General features: G+C 41.4%; 1 protein-coding gene across 2 annotated transcripts in view; it reads right to left on the bottom strand.

Moving 5' to 3' along the window:
* LOC141793225 (ecto-NOX disulfide-thiol exchanger 2-like) overlaps positions 1-24,043 on the bottom strand; it is a 131,402-nt gene that overhangs the window by 87,924 nt on the left and 19,435 nt on the right. For both annotated transcript variants that reach the window (XM_074673733.1, XM_074673734.1), the window contains exon 2: positions 2,141-2,287. In XM_074673733.1, the coding sequence (XP_074529834.1) occupies positions 2,141-2,287 (147 nt within the window). The remainder of the gene's footprint in view (positions 1-2,140; positions 2,288-24,043) is intronic.

Genomic DNA, 24,043 nt, shown 5'->3' with positions numbered 1-24,043 from the left:
CTGTATCTAATTTTTTGAAATACTGGGCCCAGGAGAACTATTACCGTGAAGGGTGGCAACAACACAAACGTGTTCCACCACCCAAAGCTGAAACACACGGCTGGACTTGAAAGCTACCTACATCGGTGGATTTTTTACCTCTACGACGGACGTGTGGTCGAGCCAAACGTCCGAACCCCGATATCAGCATTACCCCTAATTTGCACATAAATCGTGGGCACTGCACAGCGCAGGCCGCACCCATAGCAGCTGGATACCCGAGATCACAAGATCACAGGAGAACCACATGTTCCTGCAAGAATCCCACCCGTGACAACATACTTTCATGGTAATTAATTAGTATGTTAAGCTCATCTGGCCCTCTAAAAATTCCGCACCTTCAGTTTATGCCTTCTCCTTTCTGTTATGTCCTTATTGTAAGGTTGTGTATAGAAGATTAACTTCTCCTCCTTCAAAACGTCAGATTTCCTCTGGATCTGACCTACTTCCTATGTTTACATTTCAAGCTTGTGTAGTAGCAGTTAATGTTTGGAAAAGTGGCTTCCATACTGTGTGTGCAATAAAAATGCAATTATTCAGAAGCAGCATCCACTAATAATAAGTTCTTAGTTTCCCCCCCCCATGTCGTCATAAATATAGTTACCGTAAATTTCCTTAAAATATCATGATATGGATTTGAGGCTATATCGCCCACCCCTGTTTTCCCGTGGTGTGGGGTGTGTAACCCCACTGTCTCCATGGCTTGTAATTTTAGAGTTCGAAAACAACCATCATTGCTTTTTCCTGTTCATCCAACATGTTTGTTTACACTGAGGTTACTCTGCTGAAGAGTCAGTGTGTGGCGTCCTCCACAGTGCACTCCACACCCTATAAGATCTGAAGAGAAAGATCTTGTGCGATCTGTCTTTTGTTATCATCAAATGTGTGCTCTCTAAATGTGTAAAGGCTTGAAGAATCCTCTAATGTGTGCCAGCCTCTAGTCCCTGCACGAAAACTCAAATGTAACTCTTTCTACTTCTGCCTTTAAAGCTTTTTCTGAGCTCAGATATTTCTCACATTGTCTAATTATTTGTTCATATGACAATGGAGGAGAGAAGTCTGAAATATCAACTTGACAAGTGTGATTTTTCATTGAAATAATGGGAATGCAGGCGCAGAAAAGTACACTTTTAGAGCTCTGAGAGGAAATCTGACAAGAGGGAAATAATTCATATTCAATTTATACTTGTGCAGTGACAGGGATCTTCTCACATAATCATGGAGTCTAACTCGTAAAAACTCTTGATGCTGTATTTCTGAATCATTAATGGAAGTTATTTTTGCCACTTCCAGACAAATTGAATATTCTCATTGACTAAATTTCCACCCATAGTTTTTTTCCACCCGTTACATTCACAGATGATATTTCTTTGGTTATTTAGAGTAAGACATGTTCACTGACACCAAATGATATCTTACTTTATCAAGATATAAATCCTTCCATGTGTGAATATATGAAGAGATATTATCTGATGTTTGAGAGCATTTTAATGTGGCGTATAAATTCTTTCTAATGAGCTCCTGTTACTAAAGAGGGTAACATGGAAACATCAACTCTACATCTTCGTCTTCCTTTTCCCTGAAAATCAATCAATAAATCAATTTTTTTAAATTCTGCCGTCTGACTGATTAACACAAAAATACACAGACTCAGAAATGAACCCACATACAGACTAACACCTCCCTCAGTTTGTCCATCTCTGTGTGACAGGTCAGTGTTTGTGTGTTTCAGGTAGCTGATGCAGCTTTGATTGGCAGGTGCTGTTGGCACGGTAACAGACAGGCTCCTGCTGCAGCTGTCTGACCTCCAAATAGGGAAGACAAGCTGAGCCTCAGGACATGGCAAGCCAATCTAAAACAACAGGGACTGAAACCAGCTGCTTTTTTCTCCATGTTGCCTCCCAAAGAAAGGATTCTGCAGCCGCTCTCAGCACACACAGTCCATGCAGAGATATCACAAGGTTGTATCAAAGCTTTCCTGCTGGAATTACAGGTGCTTGCATTTGGAATTGGACATGGCTGAAGGCAAACCGGTGAGGATTTGAAAGCCTGAGTAATCCTGCAGCGGTGGTGAAACATGTGAGTGAGCTGTTGTCCGTACCTGGAGGCAGGCTGGCTCTCTTCCTCTTCTTGCTGTTCTCTGCAGAGTTTTCCAGAGGAGGACACTCAGTCACCAGAGGCCCGCTGGAGCCGTTGAACTGCAGAGGGTCGTTGTTTGTAGTCGGATCAAAGGGCAGAGGGTTGAGTCCTGGAAGACACAAACACAGAGAGCTTGATTAAAGTGAATGGAGTGATTGCTGCTGACAGAAGAGGAGAGAACACTGGACATTAAAAGCACAGTGGCACTCAGAGCTGCTCTGATGCTTCAAACACTGAGAGCTTTGTTCAGAAGCACCCCTGAAGAGAAACATTTTTATTTCACATCAATAGAGGAGGAACAACAAAAGCAACATTTGGGATTCAGAACAAAAAACTTGTAAAAATGGACATTATCTTACAAGTGTCACACACTGGTGCCCAGCTAATGACTTTCTTTCTCTACTCTTTTCTCTTTTCACTTGCTACATACCATAGCAGCTGACCAGGATGTTTTTTATTCTCCACTCTTTTAGAGGCGTGTTTGTTTATCATTCAGAGCAGAGAGCTGGGGAGAATCCGTCTACATCCATGAAAGATTCATGACACTCCTTTGCGCGCAGATTTGTTTTCTCCCCTATTGCACAGAAGAGATCTGAAGCTGTACGCGAATGTGGCTCCATCAGAGGTCCACAGGACACAAAGTTGAAGCTCCAAACGTCAACAATGTCATTTTGGATTAGAGCGGATTACTGCTTTTTAAAATCTACTGAACTAAGCAAAGACACTGACTTCATGTTTTGACACTGACACTTAAGAGGTTTACTTGCTGTTGTAGCATCCTTCATTAATAAACATGGTGAGAATGTGAGTTTTCATCTCAGGCTTGAGAGTTGGGAAGTAGTGTCAGTTAAAAGGCACAGATGTGTCAGCAGCCAGGCGAGCTGCTGGGCCCAAACTAAGCTGTTAAGAGTTTAGGAGGCTGATAAGAACATGTGGGCATGGAAGCAGGAAAAGAAAGAATTATATGCCTGATCATGATCCACACTTTAAAAAGAGATTAGCAGCGCCAATATTACAGGTTACAGGTTATTTTAAATTGTTTCTTCGTAGCTACCCAATCGGGTCAAGCAGGACTGGGTTGATTTAGGCACGTCTAGGCTGATGAAGTTTAGAAGTGAGAAGAGGATCCGTGTTTTTCTCTGCTGATAACGATTTCTGTGATTAATTTTGTAGTGATGGTGGACACAGTAGCTGTTCGACAGAAAAAGGACAGAAAAGCAGAAGAAAGATAAACAGGAGAGAGATACAGCCCAAGCTAAAGGCTAACACAGGGGCTAAACTGTTTGTGATAATGTTCCTTCCAACCCACAGTCAGCAGTTATTCTGCAGTGGTCTGTTCAAACTTGTGAGTCTATCAATAAAATGAAGAGTGAGGTTATGTTAGCTCTGCTTGGTAGATGACTGGCAGATTAGCTAACCATGATTTACTAACATTACACATTACAGACATTTTTTAGAGCACCAGGCTGCCAGCTGTGCTAAATATAAAAGGCAACTAAACTACTTAAGAACTGACAGTGTTTACTTGTTGTCACGTTAGCCTACAGATACGCTGGTGCACCAGGCTGCCGATAGCACCACATATAGCAAACTGCTACAATGTTTGCTTGATGTTACATTTGAAACCACTACATATCTGTACTGCAAAATACCTTAACTCGGCATGTTGTATGGAGTAAAAAGTTGTCTTGAAAAAAGAAAATTTGTTTTGATCTGATCTTCATTTAATTCCAATTTAATTATGACAGTATGCGTGAGACTCTGGGCTAGAAGGTGGCGAGGCAGTCCAATTAAAGCAGATCCTCCCCATAGCATCTTTAAATAACATCATGTGGGCGGCAACTTTGTCTCAGTTACTGGCTGATGAATAAAAGAAAAACAAAGATAGATCATTAGTTTTAAAGAGGATAATTCACATGACAAGTAAATTAGAAGAATTAATCAAATACAAAAAAAAATCCTCTTTTTCTTATTCATACAAAACACTGTTGCTAAGTGCTGATGGTATGATAACTGACATGGGGAAAGGATTATCAACTTGAAATAATGGGGCGTCAAAACAACTTCAATAACACCAACCCTGTTCTAAAACGTGAATGAGGCAATAAAAAATGCATGAAATCAGGGAAAAAAACATCTGCACCAAAAAATCCTTCAATGTGAGGCCTAAAAACAGAAGTCCTCCAGTCCTGTAGAGGGCGCTGGGTTACAGCACTGATCACCATGCTGGTGTAGAAGCTTTTCTTTATCTGACTCATTATTCTGTGTTTTCTGCTGCAAAGAAAAAAATCTGCTTTTGATAAGTAAAACAAATCCTCTGACTACAGGCAAAAAATATGCTGAAAAATGTGCCAAAGGAGTCTAATAAAGTATCAATATATGAAATCTTAACAAACATTTAAAACTTTTTGATTTGCACAGGGTGGAGTGATTATTTACAGCCCTGTGTTGATCATCGCTCAGCATCCATCCGTCTCACTTCTTTGAAAATGAATAGAAATCCTCTGGAGGGTGAAATAAATTGATTTTTGTCACTAATAAACAGCTGCAGATTAAATTCAAAGACTGGAAGCTTTTCAGTCAGAGGCACAGCTGTGCATCCAAATGCTGAGAGAAATCATAGAAACAGAGAAACAGAACCAGAAAGCTGACAGAGAAATAGCACTCAGCTTGAGCAGCTGGTGCCATTTCATCCCAAAACCAAAGCCAAGTTTGTGTTTCTCTGCTAAAGTGGTGGTTTCTCCAGAAATGTCACAAAAAATTCTGCGATGAAATGAACCAGGTCTCCACCTGTAAATGTGGTATGGAATTTGTGATGACGGCAGAAGAAGTAGGAAAACTGCACTCGTACAAATGGGGTTTAAAAGTGATGTGGAGAGACATGACTGACTGCACTTCTCCCGTATAATGTTGTTTTATAGCACCCCTGAGTGATAGCGTTACAGCATAAAGCTCTGAAGCAAAGATGAGGAAAACATTTCACAGATTCATCCTCAACGCTGCAGCTTTAAGCTAACAGTTTTATTTTATCACATCAGGCGTCTGCTGCCCTGAGTTCAAGCTCTGCAACAGTTGTTAGTGTTCAGATCCAGTAATGGAGCAGTTCTGGCCTTCAGCTGAAATATATGTTGATGTGGAAGTGAAGAGTGTGAACACAGCAGAGGAGCTGGCAGCCTGTAAATGTGTGTGAGTGTGTGTGAGTGTGTGAACCTTTATTTAGGAAAGTCTTAGCTGGGTCATCGCCTCTGTCAGCTGAGCTTCTCGTCTGTCTGTCCCTGATGGATAGTGTGCTTAAGTTTCAACATCTGGACAGAGGGAGGAGTGATGTCAGAGAGTATGGCTCCCTGAAGGGGTGTGAAGGAAAATAAACTCCTGGAGGTCCGGTGGAGACAGGTGGAGGCTGCAGAGTTAATGACAGGAAACCAAAACGCTGAACTGAGAGACAAACGTCACGCTCTGCAGCCTCGGAGAGCAAAACCATCACAAATGAAAGTGACCTGATGTAACATGGAGGCTGCATCAACAACGAGCTCCATTAATGTGAGAGGGAGCAGCAGGAGGAGAGAGGAGCGTCAGGAAACACAATGAAACTCAGAGGGTCATTAAAATACCATTTAACTGCTTCAGATGTGAAACCAAGAGGAGCAGCGACTCTCTGGAGACTGAGGAGAGCTGTGGGTTTATGATGATGTCCAGATTTTATGGGTCAATAACAGAGATAATCAATAACTACACCGATGAGGTCAGCCTGGGTGTTTAAAGACCGACAGTAAAGGTCTGAATCTTTTAAGTGTCATGTCATATTTTTAGATTTATTGATCGACACTCAGGCTATCAAAGGTTTGACAGACACTGATGACATCAGATTAACCTTAAATTGTATTTGTAGAATACATTGCAGATAACATTTGAAGAAAAAAAAACACAAATTCAGCCTTGATATGGGTTTAGTATTTATTAGAGGGTTATCATGACAAAAATGAGCCCTCAGCCCTGATGAAACAGTGGCTTACTCAGTGCGTTTTCATGCAGGCAGCAGTCCAACTATGGCCCCGTTTATACTACAACGTTTCATCGAAAAAAGTGTGAAAAAATTCTGCGCTTACACAGAAACGCCAAGGGACTGAAAATGCTGTAGTAAGCATGCCAGGCCTATTGTTGGCGCTATAACTGTCTTGTCCAGAAGCCAATTTTGGAGGATCTCCACCAAAGTAGAGTTGGGCCGATCATCTGGTGTATTGGGGAATACTAAGTGCAGAAGTAGAGCAAATGATGCTCATTTTGTTGAAAGACAGTCAGCAGATTCAGCAGCACAAGCACAACACGGTAGATCGGGACAATCGTAACAGCAGTACTGTTGTCCTGTTGTATGCGCTCGTGCAAAGCAGAATGTGACGTCAGCACTTCCACTGAAAACACCGCCTTACTGTTTACACAGCAACTGTAAAAATTAGACATGAACCGATCGATCGGTGCCGATTTCCTTAATTTTGGGGGATCTGTGATCAGGGATCAGGGATCGGGGATCAGTGATCGGCCATTCCCTATATATGAAACTGATCTTATATACCTCCAGGAAGGTCTGACAGCCAGCCATTCTTGCTTTTTGCTTTGAGACCTAAAACTCAGGACACTTTGTTGGTTGTTTAAGTTAAAACGTAAAGATTTTGTTGTTTCACAGGCATTGTTCAATGATTTTCAATAAAATAAGATTGGAACATTTAAGGTATATGCTGTCAGTTATAAAAAATAAAAATTAGAATCAGCCCAAATCGGTATCGACAGGACAGGCTTTTTAAAGATAGGTGCTCGATAATCGGCCAGGAAATAGTGATCGGTGCACCCCTAATAAAAATTCCACTCTGAAGGTCGTTTTAAAAGTTTGCGTTTTAGGTCGGCTGAAATGCCGTTTCCGTGTAAACGCGAAGCTGAAACACAACAAAACTTTTGCGTTTCACCCTAAAACCGTTGTTGCGTGAATAGCCCCTAAGGTCATAGCTCGATTTTTTAAATCAGATTAGGGGATCTAGTCTCGTTGCTTATACATGCAGAAGAGACAATCAGACTGAGATGGACGCAGCTGTAGCTCTTTTTTTATACCAGTATGTGCCATGGTGTTTGTTTGTTGTGTTGGAGAGCAGCAACCCTATTTTTCATGGTCATGTACTTCCTCCTCTGGGGGCTCAAGGTGTACATAGTCCAACAGCAATCACATTATCTAGGTGTGTCAGCTGAGCTATGCTTTGTCTGATTTTGTTCCGACCAAGCTGTTTACATACATTTTGATAGTCTGATCTCAAGCTGACTAAGCTCATAGTCCGATTCCTGAAGCTGCATGTAAATGTACTGGCTGTGAGGTTATACAGTCAGACAAATTAATCCATTTTCATTGCAGATATCAAGCCCCAGTTGAATCAAAATCAAAAACAGCCCTGAAAAAATATGCAGTACCCTAATGCCCTTAAGTAATACGCCTAAATTGATTCCCCAAAAGACACTCCAAGTTTACTGCTGGGTATGGCTCATAGTAATACAGCTGCTGATTATTTTTAATAATAGCTTCCAGGCACACCTGCTGCTGAAGGGATCAAACCTGTGATCTCTCTTAAACCGCTCTGTTCTGTTTAATGATCTCCACAGTAACACTCCTGTTAAATCTGACTCTGATCAGGAAATAAACACAACAGTACAGACACAGAAAAACAGAGAATGAGGAAACGATGTAAGAATAAAAACTACTCCACATTCATGTATCAGAACGAGGCCAAGTACCAAATGCATTTATTTTCTAATAACAGTCTACTGAATTAGAGCTCATGTTGTAATCATACTGTATTAGTGACAATGGGAAGGCAGACCATGAGGAGAACATTTGGTTGGAAAAGGAATTAAAGTCTCTGAATAACATATTTAGGAGGTATTAAATGGGTCACATTATCTGTTACTGATATGTTCATGATGCAAGTCACAAGCTGCATTCAGATAGTGCTTTACTTCATGCTACATTGTGATTAATGGAAAGTTGGCTGCTCTGAGTCAAACAAAGTGACAGTCAGCGGCTGTAACTCTGAGTCCTGTTGGCCGCCAGCCGCTGAGTTTCAAACAGGATCCTGAATTAGTTTTTAGCCTCCTGAAAGGTCAACGATCAAACAAAGTCACAAGACCGCCATTAAAAAGTTTTCAGTGAGCACAATAAAATGAGTTGTTCTCTATTCATAGAGTCCACCAGAACAACAGAACATACTGTGGCTGTGACCACAAGGTCCCAGATCCCTAAAAAGGGAAGCAGGCTGTCAGGTCTGAGTGCCCCTAACAGATGTATCAACAAGGTGTCTGACTGATGCAGCTTAGCGGTGGATGGTAAGGCATGCTAAGCAGCTGTGGTATTCTCATGAGGTCTATTAGCTGAGCTTTTCACTTCCTGTGTATTTATAGCAAAGACAAAGAGCTGTGAAAAACAACACAGTTCATACAGTCAGAGGACACACCCAGTGGATTTATGTACAGCTGATCTGTTCCACAGGGCTTTGTATCTTTCAGAAAATTCATGTAGGAAAGGTCCTAATTTATCTAGCACTTATGGGGAGAGAATATAACCTTAAACTCAGTAGACTCTCACTTATGTAAGCTGTTACTAGAATGGTTCACACCTCCAAAACAATCCAGATGGGTTTTCATACAAGAAACTGCAGTTTAAGATTACAATATACACTCACCAGCCACTTTATTGGGCACACCTGTCCAACTGCTCGTTAACGCATATTTCGAATTAGCCAATCACATGGCAGCAACTCGATGCATTTAGGAATGTAGACATGGTCAAGATGATCTGTTGCAGTTCAAACAGAGCATCAGAATGGGGTAGAAAGGGGATTTAAGTGACCTTGAACGTGGCATGGTTGTTTGTGCCAGACGGGCTGGTCTGAGTATTTCAGAAACTGCTGATCTACTGGGATTTTCACGCACAACCATCTCTAGCATTTCTGAATGCACAACACGTCCAACCTTGAAGCAGATGGGCTACAGCAGCAGAAGACCACACTGGGTGACCCTCCTGTCAGCTAAGAACAGGAAACTGAGGCTACAATTCACACAGCAACACCAAAACTGGACAATAGAAGATTGGAAAAACGTTGCCTGGTCTGATGAGTCTGGATTTCTGCTCCACATTCAGATGGTAGGGTCAGAATTTGGCGTCAACAACATGAAAGCATGGATCCATCCTGCCTTGTATCAACAGTTCAGGCTGCTGCTGGTGGTGTGATGGTGTGGGGGATATTTTCTTGGCTCACTTTGGGCCCCTTAGTACCAACTAAGCATGGTTTAAAGTCCACAGCCTACCTGAGTATTGGCGCTGACCATGTCCATCCCTTTATGAGCACAGTGTACCCATCTTCTGATGGCTACTTCCAGCAGGATAACGCTCCGTGTCATAAAGCTGGAATCATCTCAGACGAGGTTTCTTGAACATGTTACTGAGTTCACTGTACTCCAACGACCATCACAGTCACTAGTCAGTCATAGTCACAGTCAATCCAATAGAGCACCTTTGGGATGTGGTGGAACGGGAGATTCTCATCATGGATGTTCAGCCTACAAATCTGCAGCAACTGTGTGATGCTATCATGTCAATATGGACCAAACTCTCTGAGGAATGTTTCCAGTACCTTGTTGAATCTATGCCACGAAGGATTAAGGCAGTTCTGAAGGCAAAAGGGGGTCCAACCCGGTACTAACTAGGTGTACCTAATAAAGTGGCCTGTGAGTGTAAGTAGAACACATGCAAACCAACCCATCTTTCCTCAATTTCAATGCAAAAACATTTCCCTATCAACAATGATTTGGAGCAATCATACCACACAAAATATTTAAATGTCAGCATTACCAGTAAGGGATGGTATCATGGTGTGTTAGTGGAATAATCGTGTTCTTACTTTTGGAAGTTTGGTAAAGGTTAATTTATTCCCCCTTTGTTGTGGTGACATTTTAAAATGGAGCTTTTAAATTTACCACGCTGCTTTTATGAATTTTAGCCAACCCTGCATGAGACATAAACTTTACTAGAAACGGTGACATAGAAAGAAACACGCAGAGACAGGTAGTTTGTTTTCTTTTTCCAAGAACATCAGGTTTTTCAAATGACTTGTGCACTGATATAGCCATTCATGACACCAATGACAAAGAAAATTCCTTATCAGACCCCCTCTGTCGTTCCTCCAGGTCTCTGTGGATTCACTGGAAGTTAATTTATGTAAATCTCTCATCCTCTCCGCTCTATTCCATTAAACTCACCAAGAATCTCTGGTTTGAGGTCTGATCCGCTTTCTCCTGTAAGAGGTCTCTGCCCTTTTTACAATGTTGTAACTGGACGAGGGTGTGTGTGTGTGTTAACAAGGCAACACTGCAGTTGATAAGGTCACGTTAGCTTAAACATACATTTGCATTGTCCTCTGGGAAAAAATCCTTCACATTGAACTAATAAATCTATAAACATCACTGTAGGATGTAATGAAACTGTAGGTTTCTTCCAGTAGAAATGCTCTTTCTTCTGTCCTCAGGGTTTGTGAAAAGGTTAAGATCCACCATCTGGCCATGGCTTTGTCAGACAGGATGCTGTCATGCATGCAGAGTGCGGCCACATCAAGATATCAACAATTAGGCAGCAGTACAAAGGATATCTTGGCTACGTGATCGCTAGCTGTGTCATTAGAATAGCATGGCATCCAGTATGGTTGGCACAGCCCCTCATATGCTAATGACTTTGGGAGTGTTGGCCTTTACCTTAAATAGCTGCTGAAGCTATTTGCAGTCTGTCAGATAAACATCCAGCCTACGTGGATGTGTTTTTGGGTTCCAGAGGAATGGCTAATGAGAGGCTCGCTGGCTCCAACAGGCCTAAACAATGACACACAGAGAGATGTGTGCGTCTGTGCGAGGCCATGACCTGCTGAGAGTGGTCATCTCTAAATCGCACTCGGCTCCACGGCTGACTTTCACTGTCTGACCGTTACGAGCACATCCAGAGATTGACTTGAAAACTTTCTGACACTGTGGCTCAAACTTCTGCAAGTCTGTCCCTGGAGCAGAGGATGAACTCATCGGCTGACCAGGAAGTTCTCGGTCCTGGGAAACATGCTATTTAAAGAAAACAGGGGTGCTCGCACAGAGTGAGGTTAAAGTCATTCCTTCTAATCAAACAGGGATTAGGTCACAGAGGGAACGGACTGTTCTTCTCAGGCTTTAAATGTATATCATTATCCTTTGGCACTGTCTGCCCATCTATAAACCTCTTCCTCATTTCATGTCACCTCTTGTTCTTTCCCATCTGTCTCCTCAAATGTAAGTTTTTCTTAATTATGCCTCTATCTTCACTCCACTGCCTGGCTGCCATCTCCTGTTTCTGTCCTCTTTTCTGTCTGTTCTCAAGCCCTTACCACTTTCTTCAAACTACCTGTACTTTTTCCAAGTGAGATAATGGACTGGAACAGAGGAGGGCAGAGATTTATGATGAGCAGCTGCCATCACTGACGGTGGCTTTTTAAAGCAACAAGATGTGCTCAGCACGTAGGTCTCTGATTGTTTGAGACTCACCTCAGTATTTTACTACGGGAGAAATCCACGTCCACCCTTGTTTTCTTCAATTGCTTGTTCGTTTTAATGCCTGGTACAACTTAAGGGCTGATATCATTTTCTGTGGTTTTCTTGATAATAACCAAAATCACTTAGGTTCATACATTAATAGTGCTTTCGGGCATTCCATGATTTTTTCTGTCTATTTTAGTCACATAAAACAAACAGGAGTTAGTACTTGATTGCATGACCATTGTTTTTGATGACTGAAGCTATAAATCTTGGCGTGGTCTCCACCAGTTTCTGACACTGGTCTGTTGTCACAGCAGCCAATTCCTGCCGCAATAATTCAAACAGATCTGCTTTGATTTGGGCTTGTGGTTCCTCATTTTGAGTTTAATGATGTTCCACAGGTTTTCAATTGCATTAAGATCTGGTGATTGAGCTGGCAAAGGCAGCTTCGTGTGTGGCAAGGGGCATTGCCTTGTTGGAAAATCCAGTTATTTGAGTCAGGAAGGAGTTTTCCAGCTGATGGAAGAAGATTGTTTTCAGTAGCCCTGTACATGACCTGGTGTCATTCGCCCTTCATACAGTTTGCATTTGCCCTGTTCCACCCATGCTGAAACAACCTCAGATCATCACCGATCCTCCCTCATGTTTTATTTAGGGGTAAGACAGTCGGGTTTGTGGGATTCTCCGGGTCTCCTCCTAACCAGTAAGTTGGCTGTAGCAGACATCACCTCAAAATGAGATTAATCACTGAAGAGACCCTTCACCCAACCATCAACAATCCAATTCTTGTGATCCCTAGTAAAGAGTAAATAGGCCTTCCTCTGCCTCTTGTTGATGAAGGGCCTCTTCCATGCCTTGTGTATCTTCAGACAAATTTCAAGAAGTCAGTTTCGAACTGACCTTGCTGAACAAGTGACATTTCTAGACAGTGCCCACTCATTTTAAGGTTTCTGGAGGTCTGACGATGATTCCTGACATAGGAACAGATAAGTGCACAGTCATCTCATGGGGTGGGGAGACACTTCCTGCCTCGACCAGCTAGCATGTGGTAGTTCCATGTTTGGCTTGCTTTTTCTTGCTGTCTTGGAGAGCTTCAGTTTATTGGCTGCCTGTCTCTCTCATACCATTTTCCAGTTGTGCCAAGATGGCTGCCTTTGTTGCTTTACATAATTCTTTTGTTTTAGGCATTATGTGAGAGCTGACACGTTCTGAGATGTGCTACAGCTTGAATGTAATCAGGAAACCACTCTTGGCCTCTGCCAAGGTAAAATGGTAAAATGGAGTTAAAATGGCTGTGTTTATGGATGAATTAGATGACTGTGTCACTCTCCTATTGTGTTGGACTTTGTAGCATCTGTTTGGCATACAAACGGGTTATTTACTTCTGGATCTGTTATGTTATCTTTTCTGTTTAGCAATTAAAGACAGGTCTTAAATATGAGTATGTTGTATGGGTTCAGGTACAGGGTGTGGTCGTTCCAAAGAAATTCATTTAAAAACAGCTGTTAACCAGCTCAGCTGATGAGTGTGTGAACCATGTTGTAGTTTGGTTTCATAAAGCCCACACCCATCCTCTCAGAACATCACAAACACCCATCCTCTGTTTCAACTAGATTTCATTTAAAGGCATATTCCCCTGTGTGTCAATTAGTACTTATTAAGAGTTTTCCTTCATGGGTTTTATTGTTTATCTTGTACACACAGCTTCCTTTCTCCGTTTTAAGAGCAGCTGAAGTTTTATCAGGATGTTATCAGAACGTCTGAGTGACAGTACAAGTGAGATCGTTCTGCACATCCTTCTTTCAAAAGACAAGCCTTTCCTTTGATGCTATTTCAGGATGGAGCTGATGTATAGGTCTGAGGAGAAGAAACAGCAGATGGCTGCTTGTCATCCTCCAGGAGTCAGAGCTCTGAAGGCAGTACAGGGAAGCTGAAGTCCTCACTGTGGAGCTGATCGGCAGTGCTATGACAGACACAGATGCTGATTGGCAGCAAGGGACCATGCTTTGTTTTTCAGTTGGTACAGCTCATTTTTGAAGATAGTTTCTGGGAAAACAGAGAAAATAATGTAGCTGCCATCTGTAATCTGGATAATTCATGGACAAGGAACCTGCTGTTTAACACACTTTGGGTTTTCTTTGTACGTGGTGCCCCTTTAATCTGATTCTGTGCCATGAAAATATATGCAGCACTTTGAAGAGGAACACAAAATGTTAAAAGTCAATGCACCATCTAATATGTACCACCTTTAAATCATTAATGTGGGTCAGTCTTTGAATATGCTTTTGGAGCTTTTCTTCTGGGACATTTTACTCATGTCTTTCCTTACATAACACTGTTAGCTTTGTTTTATTGATGCTCATGTTTTCTTATCTTATTCAGCCCTATTTTGCTAAAGATTAGACTTAAAACATGAAGCCTTTAATTACAGTCTTAATGTAAAACACCAGTGAAACAGCAATCATGCATCTTGGGAATGAAAGGTCTCTTGGTTTTTCATCCCAATGGTTCATGAGATTTCAAATTCACATAAATTTTGAAGTTACATCCGTTCATTTTTGTGACATAACACTAAAATATCCAGGACCACAGCTGAAATTAACATTTCCATAAAGACACTTTTTGTCCTCTTTTGCCCTCACTAAGTGCAGACCTGCCAACATTTGGAGCAAAGTAATATTTAGTCACACATGAGAGTGCTAATGGACCCTGTGGCACAAAATGTCAGCCCTTGTTGTTTGGAGCCTCTTGTTGTTCTGTCACAGAAAAATGGGAGGGAGCGTGTTTTTGTGGCAAAGAGGCTTTTTAGTGGGCCAGAAGGAATTACTCAGTGAAGCCTGCAAAACTTCCTTCTTTGACCAGGGAACAAGTCAGAAAAATCAATTCCAGAAGCAGCTTTATTAAATTATGAGGCATAAACGGAGAGAATAGCTAAAGAGCGGCCAAGAGTCCTAAACATCTCTGTTTTCCTTCAGGGAGGCTGGGAGTGTTCGAGGCCACAATAGGTTGCACTCAGTCAAGTAAACATCCACTTAGGAACACAATGATTTATTTGATTTATTCAGACGCCCTCGGTTTCAGCTGATGCATGCTAAAGCTGAGCTCCGACTCATTTAAAGACAGAAACATGGTGACAAAGGGTAAAGTGAATCATCTTTATAACATGACCCCTCAGTGGACTTTTTACTGTGCGGCTGTCAGAGAATTATTAAAGCAGAAGCTCTGAATCATACCAAGTCAAAACAGCACAAAAAGAAGGTCAGTCACTGTTGTTTGACAGTTTGTGGGAGAAATGCCAACAGTGTTTCCCAAGTCCTTGAAAACAAACTCTCACTGGCTCATTCTTGAAACATTTTTGAGTTTATGCAACACAAAAGCTGTGGGGATGAATCTCCCTCTAATAGAAGAAGCACTTTCACATAATGGTTCATAATTTAAGTCTGAACCAGTGTTTCACAGCCCCTTCTTCTGCTGAGTCACTGCACACAAATCAAGGCAGGAGAAACAGGCAGCACCAGCTCTAAACTCCACAAAACAAGTCCCAAAACAGTCACAAAGCACAAACCTATTACTGGTGGAAGAAAAGACAGGTAATAGAATCTGAGGACAGCGTGACACCAGGCAGTATGACTCAACTCTCTGTGCTCAACAAAGTCAGATTAACTACTTTTGAACTCCATGCATGGAGCAAACCTCCGTCCTGTCGAGTGTGACTGATTGTTCAGCTGACAGCGCTGTCATCAGGCTCACAGTGGAGACATCCCATGGTGCACTGGGACTGAGCTACAGACAGGAGCGGACTTTCACTCCCTGGGAGTGAATAATATGTTTCTCATGAGTGAAGACAAGTAATCTGAGGAGGTCACATTGGGCCAGAGGAAATTATGACGGACATTTTTCACTTAGTTTAGACACGTTAAAGAAAGAATGATGAATTGATTCAATTAGAATAAAAATATCACTCGCTGACAGTAACAAACCACACACAGTGTTTACAGAGTACATATTAAAGTGACAACATCCAGTGTAATAGTGTAAAAAAAGTTCAGATCCTGTCATCATCTGCAGGCTACTCCTCAAAAACTGTCTCCTCTGATGTATCACATCGCTCCTCTTTATACTTATCCTTAATGCCAACAAGCACCAGGAGGAAGCAGATTTAAGACTCTGGTGTCTTTGTGTATCAGCCAACAGCTCTTTCTGAAATATGGAGATCTTAAGAGTAAGAACTGGCGGGAAATCAACCAGGATACTTAAGTGTGTGAAGAATCTGCCTCTGCTTCCAGTTCAGATAAAATTTTTCCCTTTAATGGACCCAAATAATGAGGAACAATTCATCTGATACAACTTAAAGAAGGAGGCTCAGCTTTGAGGGAGAACCTGCTGAGTCGTTGTTTCCAACATGACGAGCTAAATTAACTTAGATTGAGTTCACAGTCATCTCACGTCCTGTCAAATATTTAACAGAGAGACAAAACTGCAGGTGTGGTCAAAAATATGTCCACTTTGCATTCATGTCATTCGTTGGGTCAGTCTCACAGTTTGTCCTGACAGCAGCTCTGGGATGAAACTGTGTCAACAAAAAGTGACCACAAATGAGCACAAGCTTCACCTTCTCCTTTAGATCCAAACTTTAGTTCAACAAAAGAAGCAGGCATTACATTTCCTCATCTTACTATTCTGACCTCGTGCAGGAGCAGCGTGGGACTAATACTGCAGCAGGACAGTTTGAGAGCTCTGAAAACCATCTGCTGGCCTCTTTGGATTCAGATACATTCCCAGCTGTTCCCAAACTCCAAGCTCTCTCTGTCTCTCTCCAGAGATTAGCTTCAGTAATTCAGCAAATAAACCAAACAATGATATCTAAATAACATCATGGACAGTATTTCTCTGAGCTGTGCTACAGCTCCCCTGATGGATCCACAGAAACAGGACAGGAAATGACCTTTGCAGACAGTGAATGTCCGGCCACAGCGGCCATCAGGACAAAGACGATTAGTCTGTTCATAGATCACACTTATCCGGCTATAGAGGATGCAACCAGGCCCAACAGTGACCGTTCAACCAACATAATGAATAAAGAGTCCCACTTCCACACGGCCGTTTAGAGATCTAATGCACTGAATAGTGAGAGGATTTCTTATATCAGAGGCTGACAGAGAAGAAACCCCTTCATTTGATGTGATCTGAGCATCATTTGCTTTGAATTGGCGCACTTCTCAAAAGCATACATTGAATATTTAAAGAATAGAAGCTTGTCATATCTATAGACCCAAAAATGTAAATCAGTTGTTTTAGAAGAACAAAATACTGATTGCCACAGGATAATAACTGTCCTTTGCATAATGCATTATCATAGAAATGAGGGAGAAGGAACATCATTTGAGCTTGACTTGGCAATCAATTTCAATCCTCTTCTCAATCAATAGAGCACTTGTCTTACAGGAGAGGCACACTGTACACCCTGTACTCCAGTTTTTAGAAACCTCCCATGTCTGATGCTCTGCATGGGATTCATGAATAATACATACTTGGCACAGAGATGCTTTCTGATATCAGAGAGGAAGGATGCAGCTCCAGGAGTCCAGGAAATATAATCTGGATCACTTGCTATTTCAGCTCAGCTAAGTCAGTGATATAATTATTAAACCAAACACTTTTATAGACACAACTGACCAGCCTTGTTAAGCTAAAGAATTTTGGCTCACACTTGCATTAACTAGATCATGAGTGTTTATGTTTGTGCAAATTTGCGAGTGCAAGCTCAGAAGAATACTTAATGCACAAATCTTTGATGTACAGTACATAAACTCATGGTTCTAGTTCATCTTAACATTGAGCTGAGTACATCAAACAGGTGAACAGGTGAACGTGTCTTCACGTGACATAATCAACTCAAACTTGACCATGTTGGAGGATACTCTCACAACAGCACAGAATTGAGCACACACATACTTGTACGATTGTCATCACAAGAAATGGTAATTTACTGCCCAGCTTTTTGCTGCATTAATCAGTCGGACTGAGAAAAAAAAACACATTTCATAAGTTTTTGTTTTGAAAACCAAAAATTGATCACAGATCAGGGTGAGGGGTGCCACCAATTGTCTGAAGAATGGAGAACAATGTGGTTAGCTAAGCTCCATCAGGATTTCCAAGGCAATAATTGGTCATTAATCTCAACATTAGAGAATGTTCACAGCATTTCCTGTCAGGTGGGTCATGTTCTCTGCCCATAGCATCTTAAAATCACACTTTAGTAAAACACTTTGATAGAGTATAACTTTGATTAAGAGGCAATTCAGGGCAATAAATAGTTCATAAGTAAAACTCAGTCTTTCAATCAAATCGATAAAATCAATTAGTAAAAGTGTCAACATTTTTCCATAATCAATGCACTGTGCTGCGCCATTACTGTATTAGTTTCGCTTCAGTTTATTTGTCGTCTTTCTTTTTGTTGGATTAATTAGCGGTTGACAACTAGCTGAAGGTACATTACCGCCACCTACTGGACTAGAGCATAGATTGCCTGGGCTGTATGAGTCACATGTAAACACATCAGCTTGGCAGAGGAGAAGCCGAGCCAGCAGGTGAGGGTAACAAGTAAACATGCAAATAATGGCAGAGCTGGAGAAGCAGTTCATCCAAAAAAAAATTCCTGAGTTTAGGAGTATTTCACGCTAGGTGAAAGCAAACAGCGTGTTAATTGACAAACATGGCCTTGCATGGCACGGCAGTAAGACTGCAATGATCCAGCACTTAAAGCTCAAACATGTTGGGCTTATCGATGACAAGCCGGGGAGCTCAACAGCGAAGTGAGGGGCTACAAAATCCCACATACACTCCTTTCATATGTTGTGAAATGCATGTTGTGTTTTTGAGGACTCGTTTAGTCTTTTTATTGGATTGCACCCCGTTTAAAAACCACAAGGAGTTCATAAAACCAACGTTAGCATTAGCGTCAGCTGCTACAGATATTGGTTGGGCAGAGGGGGTGAACTGTTTGACCAGCTAATGAAAAGATTGAGGACAAATTTTTATTTATTTGTCTTTTTGGCCCACTAAGTTCTTAATCTGATGACATAACATGGTATTTTCTTTTATTTTGCCTGATTCTTTAAGTGACAATACTTTCATATGACGTTTATACTTTATAAATGTAGCATCTGGTCAGTTTAGTTTGGTTTTGCAAATTTTAATATCATGCATTCTTATCCTTTTTTTCCAGATTCATCCATTAGTCATAAATATATTATCATCAGAGTTATCGATAACTAAAACAATCGTTACAGCCCCAGTACTAACATTTTTGTTTTTGTACCTTTGGATAGATAAGGATAAAGATGCTAACACCTTGTATTGGTCTCTCCCGTTTATTAGGCGTCATTTTTTAAATATCTCTCTTTTTCTTGCTGGCTGATTCCTTCAAAAAGAGTTTTAGTGCACTCCGTGCATTTTTCTACACTAGTTGGCTGATAAGACATCTTAAAATAATATTCTACTGCACACTTCTATCTCCGTCCATTCAATATTTACATCATGACTTAAGTACAAAGAGTTTCCCCAGATGGATGAAGTAATCTACTGATGCACCACTGACTTGTGTAAGACTTATAAACAGATTAGCAAAAGCTTTCCATGATAGAGCCAGTGTTTATAAAACTCAATCATGGTCAGACCTCTAAATACCTTGAATCCCTTTGCAAACTCCTCAGTCTCAGAGCAGAAAGCAGCCTTTGTTGCATCTAGATGAAGAACCACAGCACAACATTAATCCTGGCATGCTACAAGACACAGATTCCAAGAACTACAAAGCCAGGATGTCACTTCATGTCTGGAAATATCTTGATGTTCTGTCAACTCACAGAGACGTTCAAATTTGAGATGAAAGCTGCTCAGTTGTTGTTTCCTTGAAGGTAACCTGTACTCTTGCGAAAATACAATCCTATGACTTCAAAACTGCCAACACGACTTAAAACTCCTTTGATTCATGTTGTCGACTGTCGCACTATCCAATGTAATTTCAGTAAAGATTAAATTCAAGATTTCTGTCTGAAACAATATCTCATGAAGAAGAGGACAACTTTAGCACGTAGCATGTCTGTGTTACTCTGGAGCAGCTCCAGAGGAGTTACGGCAATGCAAATGAATGTGACACTTAATTACAGAGTTTTACTGCACCGGAAGCATTTCTGTCATGATTTTATGACTGTTATAAACTACAGTCTTCATTTAACTTTACTGGAGAGGGTGAGGTGTGAGACAGAAAACTGCTGCAGAATAAATATCGAACAGAAAGTCTAGAGACAAGATGTTTTTACTCTTAATACTGGTCAATGAAACAGCAGCTGACACAAACATGCAAGTGAAAAGTCCAATTCTTCCCACAAATCTCTTGATGGCTCCTCAATAAGACGGCTTTAATCATACTGTTTCTTCTTTGATTTTTATCAGCTCCACCCACAGAAATATCAGATCCTCAGAGCAAAGTCTCCAGTTTAGAAATCTATGGTTTGCTAATCACTGTTTTGGAGCCAGCTGTCTGAGCAGTTCTGCATGTTTTCCTTTTAGATACACAGATTAAAACACTGAAACAATTAAAATACAAAGAACTAAAGAGCTGATGTGAGACGACAGGAGCAGACCGTTTTAGCAAAGCTTGGTGTCCAAATATAATTAAACAGGACTGTAAACAGTGAGGCACCTTGGGAATCTCTCTCAGCCCCACACTGCTCTGTTTACCTTCAAGCAGCTCCTGGGATTCGATTCTCTCAGGGTTCCCCATTAATGAGACACCGCGTGCTGTGTCACTCAAACAGACACGACAGAAAACAACACTAAGACCCTCCACACCTCATCCTCTCCCACTGAATCCCTGATTGTTAAACTAACTTGCAATTAGCTCGACACTTTTCTCAGGAGTGCTTCAGAGAGGCGTCTCTTTCTGGTCTGCTCTCATGGCGCTGGTTTTTGGCTAATGAGGGTCTGGACAGAGGGGTGATGCTGACGGCTCACACCTTCAAAAAGCTGGTGTCAAAATGTTGCTCTGGGGGAGATTTGAGGCGCTATCTGCCCACAGGAAGTGTTCTAGTGAGGGGATAGCTCTCATTTCTCCATTCTGCTTTTTACCCGGAGGCTACATGTCCAACTATTGTGAGTGACAAGACACATCCAGCCTGTCAGCTGCCAATAACAAGGAATAAATGCATCACAAACGGGTCAACTTCCATGGTCAAAGTAAAGAAAGCTTTGTTAAATTATCTCCTTTCATAAAGTTTGTACAGGCATGCTTATTTTTATTAATGGCAAGTCTTTATTGGTACATATCAACTATAATATTACCAAGCAAAGACAAAGAAATAGTTGATTTTTGAAGCTGAACAGATTAGCGATTGACCTTTCAGGACTAATCGGACCGATTATTGACATTTTAAAAGAATCAATATTGACCAGAGTCTGTTTATTGGCCTTGTTACCACATAAACCAATGATGACTGTTGGCAGAGTTGAAACCTTCCCTTTGATTATAGCAGGTTTTTTTCAGTCTCAAATGACAGCACATCAAATCTGAAACAGTTACTGGTGTTGTATTTTAATGCTGTCATAGCACAGTTTGATACACAAAACACAACAGGCTGATATTTTCCCTGCTTTTGTAATGACAGACACTTTAAAACCAGCACTAGTCTCTGAAGCACACACTTGAGTCTGGAGACAAAAATGAGATGTGTTAGCCGTAACACCGTTTGTGTGTACCAGCGCTATTATTTCCTGTTTAGTCAAAGCCTGGCACAGCTGCTTCCTCCATCCCACTGATATGCACCGGTGTTCAACAGCTACTTAAACAATGAGGAGCCAAACGCTGGCACTTGGCAACGATTTCAGTCGTAAAGATTAGCACGGGCACTGTGCTTTCTCCTGAGTTAATACCACCACACACAAGCTCACACACAAACATGGTCCTTTTGCTGTAAATACTCAGCAGTGCTACAAATTTAAAGCTGAAAATAGTCTCAAACAAAGCCTTCCCGTTAAAGTAAAGACTGCAGAGCACAGCTGTTTAAGGACATCATGTGATCCACATCAAACCGTGGTCTTGTTGCTGAGTGCTCCAGACTCCAGACTTTTAAAGCAGGTGAGGAATCGGCAGACACTGTTTGCTCTGTCTGCTTTGGTCTTTTTTGATGGGTTTACTGTGATTATATGGATTTGGGACATTACCAGCTCTATCCGTTAACATGCACATTAACAGAACATATCAAAAGAACAATATTCAACACTACCTCTTGCATAAATTAAGAATGATGAGGTGACAAAGTGAGCTTCTCATGCTTAAGCTGTCAGCAGTCTCATAATCCATTTAATGCTTGGCAAAAATAAATAATGATGAAGTCAGACTATTAGGATGAGGGACAAATCCTCGCGGAGAATATTCATGTCTGATCCAGGACTTGTCATGATATCATCTGCCATTAGTTGTCTGGACAGACGCCACATCTAAATACCTCGGACCACCACGGTGATGACACCCTGGCCGAGCTCCCAATAAAGAAACAAGAAGTAAGTTGAGTAAACAAGATGAATCCCTTCCATTAGCAGAGGGACTGCAGGCTCTCCGGTTATTCCACCATTAATTATCTGGTCTTATGGGAAGATTAGGGGGGAGAGAGTAAGCCAGCAGCCGGACTCCACTGAGGAGGCCTTCCCTGTTTAATTACCAAAACAGCACAAACAAATGAAGCCCCATAGATCATGAGAAAGGACAGCTCCGGAGGCTATGATCAGGCTCAGACCGGCTTTGTTCTCTCAGTTCTCTCTCTGGTCTTTCCTCGTGCCATTCATCCATCCATCATCCATCCATCAGTCATCACAGCAGACACCCTGGGAACTGGAGTCACGCTGTTATTAATGGCCAATGTGATGAGGGCCGAAATAGGAAAGAAAGGTGTGACAGGAACATGATGGCGATGTCAGACTGGCTTTTAAAAATGAAATAACACCGTGAGGAGACCAGAGTTTCCTCAGTAACCTTTCACCAGGAGCTGCTGTCTGGTTACCAACACCTCCCTCTTTACAAACAGCTGTACCCAAGAACTGAGACTAACCAACACTGCATGGGCAAAACTTTGAGCTAAAAGTTCTTCTGCATCATCTCTGAGGGAAAGGTTGAATGAGTTTTGGATTAGAGGGCACAACACTTCTCTTGTAGAGTCCAATCAATAGCCACGGTTACATGAGGAGTTCTTCGTCTTTCCGAATGGAATCTTTCCGAATGACTTTTCCGAAAACAATAGTATACATGGAAAGGAATATTCCAATCTCTGGTCTTCATGTGCTGCTATAATCAAACAGAATAGTCAATGGGGCATGCACAGAAAAACGTACACATAACAAGATTTATCAAAGCATGAGGACGACAGTTTGTTTATCATGGTGTTGCAATACTCCGTATTGCGAATTTGTCGTCTGTCCAGTCTTGAAATTATGTTCATTTCTTTCAAAGTTTGGATCAAAAACAAACTTTCCGCAGCAGTCCAGCGCTGACGGCTCGCTGCCATTTATAAAGGTGAGGAACGTCTCTAGGTGTGTCTTACGTCATATCTGAGCATGCGCTGAAAGAACGCACCCTGACAACTTTCCGTTTGAGTGGATACGTGATACCTCAATCGGTTTGGGGAAAGGAATATTCCACCCCTGTGAAACCGATTAAATGTCCATTCGGATTGGCACTTTTCTTTTGGAATGAGGTGTATATAAAGGTTAAATTCTTTCTGTTTGAGCAAATAAACCGAATGCAAGCGGAATATTTGGGTCCATGTAAACGTGGCTAGTGTTGGAGTGAAATGAGCGACTCATGGACCAGACTCAAATCAATGACCGGCCTCCAGAAAGTTGTGTAGTTTAACCTTTTTGCAGCTAATGAGATAAAGTTATTTTATTGTGTCAAATCAATGAAGCAATCTAAGAGAATAATGCTTCTGTTATAATCTTAACATCATCCTTCTCACTCTTCAGGGTCTTTTAGAGCAACATGAAACCAAACCTGGCATCAGCCAGTGTCACTTGACTTGTGACTGACTCGAGTTGATCTGATGACTTAAACATGTCTTCACTGTAAAACACGTCAGACTGTCCAATGACCCTCAGGGGGAGAATTCATCATTCTCATGTTGGACATTTTCCCCCTGCTGAAGAAATCTAGGCTCACAACCAAACTAATGCTGAAAATTTATTGTCACAACATATTGGACTTTCAGAGAGACGATATATCAATATGACTCAA

Source organism: Halichoeres trimaculatus, unplaced genomic scaffold (assembly GCF_033239565.1).
Source record: "Halichoeres trimaculatus isolate MK-OKI-2021-1 unplaced genomic scaffold, fHalTri1.1 fHalTri1_scaffold_7, whole genome shotgun sequence".
In the NCBI taxonomy this organism is placed as follows: Eukaryota; Metazoa; Chordata; class Actinopteri; order Labriformes; family Labridae; genus Halichoeres; species Halichoeres trimaculatus.
This window is presented reverse-complemented; position numbering and strand designations above follow the sequence as displayed.